The following is a 4,946-nucleotide window of genomic DNA, read 5'->3' as shown; positions in this document are numbered from 1 at the left end:
ACCAAGACCTCAACTTCCAGTACTTCCAAAACCAGCCACACCTCCTGCGTCCTACCTGCTTTGGCTGTGGCCACATGGTCATTTGAAGACTGATTGCCCAAACCGACGCAGCAGCGCCACCAACCCGTTCTACTGGGAGAGCCCAGCGAACAAGAAACAGTCTGACCAACCTCCGGTTTGTCGTTCTTTCAACGAGGCACATGCAAGACACCCTGCAACTATGGCAGACTACACAAGTGCTCCGTGTGTAACTCGACGAACACGGTGCTCAGCAACACCACCAACGCATCAAATCAGAGACCCCCCAGCCCTTTCGAGGGAGCGACCGTCCAGCCAACGACAATCGCCACGCTACAGCCGACAACGCCAATCAACCTAACTAAGCTCTCAGCTGCCCTGCACGACCACCCGCACAAACAATTCACAGCCAGCCTCATCCACGACCTCACTCATGGTGCCGACATCGGCTTCGGTGGGAACCGCGCACCACGCTACACTCGCAATGCCCAGTCCGCAATGACCGATCCGGATGCCGTCACCACCGCCATAACAAAAGAACTGCGCCTCGGACACACAATTGGCCTGTTCGCCGTTCCACCTCTGCCAAACTTCGTCGTAAACTCGCTTGGACTTCGGCCTAAAAAATCAGGCGGCCACCGCATAATAATGGACCTATCCCAACCACGAAACGATAGTGTCAACCACTACATCAACAAGGAAGACTACACCCTCACCTACTCCCGCGTTGACGATGCCGTCGCGATATTACAGAGACTTGGCCAAGGTGCACTCATCACAAAAGTGGACATTAAGCACGCGTTCCGACTGTGCCCGGTACGGAAGGCGGACTGGCACCTCCTCGGCTTTAAATGGCAAGGGCAGTTCTTCTTCGATCGCGTGCTCCCCTTTGGCCTTCGCTCTGCACCGTTCTTATTCAACCGCTTGGCCGAAGCACTCCTCTGGATCGTCAAAAACAGAGCAAACACTCAGGACTTACTGCACTACCTGGACGACTACTTTGGCGCTGGCCCCCCCCCAACTCCCCGCAATGCCAGTACCTCCTCGACACCATGCTCAACACATGCCGCGACCTCGCGATACCCATCGCCCCAGAAAAAGTCGAAGGCCCATCACCCACCATGACATTCCTTGGCATCACGTTGGACACACTTACAATGACACTATGCTTACCCGACGACAAGCTACAGGACCTGCTCCAAACACTTCCCACTTGGCTCCACCGACACTCATGCACTAAACGGGAGTTGCTATCCCTCATCGGCACCCTCAGTTTTGCATGCAAGTGCATTCCCGCCGGTCGCATCTTCCTACGCCGCATGATTGACTTAAGCACAACCGTACGCAAGTTGCGCGACACGATCAACCTATCTGACGCTTTCCGCCTTGACGCGAAATGGTGGTGCGACTTCCTACCGACATGGAACGGCACGGCCTCATTCCTCGATACAAAGTGGACCCCCTCTCGCGACCTTGACCTCTACACCGACGCCTCGGGCACTGTAGGCTCCGGTGGCTACCACGCTGGGCATTGGTTCACCGTTGCATGGCCTGACTCTCTCCAAGCCTCAATCGAATGGAAGGAGATGTACCCAATACTAGTCACTTGTTCAATTTGGGGGCATCGTTGGCATGGCCGCCGAGTGCTGTTTCATTGTGACAATCAAACCGTCGTGCACATCTGGAAAAAAGGCACTACGAGATGCCCTGACATCATGCAACTAGTAAGGAGCATCTTTTATGTGGCAGCCAAAGGAAATTTCCATGTCATGATCGCCCACGTCAGTGGAATTGATAACTCAATTGCTGATGCACTTTCTCGTTTACAGATAGAGGTTCCGAGCATTGGTGCCCGAAGCGGATGCCGGCCACACACCTGTACCAACGCGACTATGTCCATCCCGCTTGCTACACAACAACTGACGGAACTAGCAACTGCCTACATCCATAACAGTGTGGCCGGGAACACGCGACGCACATACCAGGTAGGACAAAAGTGTTACTTGGATTTCTGCTCGTCACACGGACTAGCAACCTTACCTGTCACGAGCAGGACAGCCATACTCTTCGTTACGAACCTGGCAAATCGAGGACTAGCATATCGAACCATTAAGGTGTACCTAGCCGGGGTGATGCATCACCACATTGAGCGCGGGTATGCCGACGACGTAACAACGCACGCTCTCCTGCAACGAACACTGCAAGGGATCAGGAGAAGCATTGGAGAAGTGCGCCGGCCACGACTACCAATCACCATTGACCTGCTCCGTCGCCTCAAGGAATGCCTGCGTCAGCGTGCCGACATGTGCAGCAACGACAAGCTCATGGTATGGGCAAGCTTCACGCTGGCATTCTACGGCTTTCTGAGGGTAAGCGAGTTCACCGCTCGATCACCTACGGAATTCGACGTAAACGCCACACTACTCGCCCGGGACATTGTGTTAACGGACGTGATCGAAATCAGGATAAAGTCATCAAAGACTGACCCGTATGTGCGTGGGCACACCATCCATATTGCTCCGACCGGGACCTCTGTGTATGCGGTCCGCGCCTATGGGAAATATACGGGGAACCGCGGATACATGTGCCCTGAAGAACCGGCGTTCCAATTCGTGGACGGCACATGGCTTACGCGACAAAGACTGAACCTATGCCTGCGGGAACTGCTTACCCAGGCAGGGATTTCCGATGCTAAAATGTACGTGACACATAGTTTCCGCAGTGGTGCAGCCACAACTGCTGCCGAAGCCGGCTTGGCTGACTGGCTCATAAAGACACTTGGCAGATGGCGGAGTGACGCGTACCAGATCTACATCAAGACGCCGCGGGAGACCCTTGACGTAGTGCCGAAGGCAGTCGCGACACGCCAGCAATTCGATATAGGACTCAGTTCGCGGTGGACAATGCCAACGTTGTAATATCACTACAAACTGTAGAGACACGAAATGTAGGAACAATGAACATGTATAAGGAGACGTTTCCCAGTGGCGCATGGTCACCACGGGGGGGGGGGGACTGCATTGCGGCCGCGCTGCGGCCATGCATGTCCGCAACTTGGCCGTAATTTGGGGGGTACTGTTGGGGGCCTGTGGGGGGCGCCGGGTAGCACGTTGCCGGACGCACGGTGCCGGGGGTCTGGTCCCGCCGCCCGGGCCGCCATGCCGCCTGGACGCCCCCGCCGTGACGGTACATACATAACCCCGGATTTCGGCCAAACACTTGCCTCCGTGTCGTTTCTTTGCGTTAATGGGTGATTATGGCTTGCTATAATCATTGTTAACGTCTGGAGCGACACGGGGGGAAGGGTTTAGACCTTGACATGTATGGGTAACCATGCGCCACCTACCTTACACTTCTAGATGCATTTGAGACGTAACCTAATCTACCAACCGCCTCGATTACCGTTATCTCAACAAATTACATCACCCTTTCCACGTCATTATCCATGCGCACATCAGTGTGTTCAAAGCTATTTTTCGTCCATTTCAATCTCTGCCACGCTCAAGTTCACATCGCAAAATTCCCACCCACCCTCAGCAAAAAAAAAAAAAAAAAAAAAAAAGTGCCTCGCTGCAGGGTAGCAGCTCACAATAAAAGAATATTGTATTCCTCTAATTTGATGGCTTTTTCACAATAAAGTTCCAGGGGGGTACTGTCATGGGCCTGTAGTGGGCGCCCGGTAGCACGTTGCCTGACGCACGGTGCCAGGAGTCTGGTACCGCCGTCCAGGCCGCCATGATGCCTTGACGCCCCCGCCGTGACGGTACATACATAACCCGGATTTCGGCCAAACACTTGCCTCCGTGTCGTTTCTTTGCGTTAAGTAAGTATTTTACTTACACATGAAATAAATTACGAAAATTCTGCCAAAATTATGCTGACACAGACAAGCGGTTATGTCCGAATCGCGTACAGCACCACTGCTAATTAAGCCCGGAAACCAATTCGTACCAGAAAAGTTGGGCGTAATTTTAAAATCGAAAACGATACGATTTTTGTTACGATGAACATCCGAACGACTGTGTCTTTTCTTTCATTTCGTGCGAAAAATGAAAAAATTGAACCGGCGAGTTTTAGGTATTGCAAGTGTGGATGAATGATACGAAAATTTCCCATAGTAAACAATGGTTTTTGCGCCGTCGTCGGTACCTTGTGGATCGCTTGCTTCAATTTTTTTAGTGTTTCATTCAATAATACAAAAATTCACACCTGAGACCTTGAGATGCCGTACTACAATCGTATCGTTTTCGATTTTTAAATATATGCTTAAATTCTTGTGATTTTACACTTGAACCGCCGTCTGTAGTTCGACAAAAACACATTGCCCGCGCCCCATAGGAAAACAATGGCGTCTACTATCTGCAAATTCACGGCCACTATCGTGCCGATCACTTGCTTCAATATATTGCTTTCATCAGCTACGAATGTAAAAATCTAAATCCGATATCTTAAGATGTCGTTCTACAATCGTACAATTTTTAAATATTGGCTTAAATTATTGTATTTTTACATTTTTACCGCCTTCTGTTGTTCGGCAACGCACATACTCGCGCCCCATAGAAAACAATGGGCGCTGATGATCTACCAGCTGTAGGCCAAATTATATGCCGCTATCGTGCCTATCGCTTGTTTCAAAATAATTATTTCACCCGCTTTGAATGTAAAAATCTAAATCTATAATCTTGAGATACTGTACTACAAGGATATTATTTTCGATGTTTGGATATTCCGTTAGTTTCGTGTAAATTTACATTTTACTCTCGTGATTTGGCGACGTACGCGCGTATACGTTACTCCCTCCCGCACCCAGTGCGATGGCATTTTTACCGGCTGTAAATTCTTCGCCGCTGCCGTGCCGATCGCTTGCCTCAAGATACTTACTTCTTCAGCTATGAATGTAAAAATCTAAATCTATAATCTTAAGATAC

The 4,946-nt window shown here is 50.8% G+C and overlaps 1 protein-coding gene across 1 annotated transcript; it reads left to right on the top strand.

Annotated features, from left to right (window-relative positions):
- Nucleotides 1–1,139: 1,139 nt before the first annotated feature.
- On the top strand, nt 1,140–2,936 carry LOC139132324 (uncharacterized). The gene has a single exon (XM_070698714.1). The coding sequence runs from the start codon at nt 1,140–1,142 to the stop codon at nt 2,934–2,936; it is 1,797 nt and encodes a 598-aa protein (XP_070554815.1).
- The last annotated feature ends 2,010 nt before the right edge of the window (nt 2,937–4,946 follow it).

This window comes from Ptychodera flava, chromosome 4, assembly GCF_041260155.1.
Source record: "Ptychodera flava strain L36383 chromosome 4, AS_Pfla_20210202, whole genome shotgun sequence".
NCBI lineage: Eukaryota > Metazoa > Hemichordata > Enteropneusta > Ptychoderidae > Ptychodera > Ptychodera flava.
Note: the sequence above shows the minus strand (reverse complement) of the source record. Positions and strands in the feature narration are given on the sequence as shown.

Coding starts and splice junctions, on each gene's coding strand:
- LOC139132324 (XM_070698714.1), top strand. CDS start 1,140: ATGACATTCCTTGGCATCACGTTGGACACACTTACAATGACACTATGC.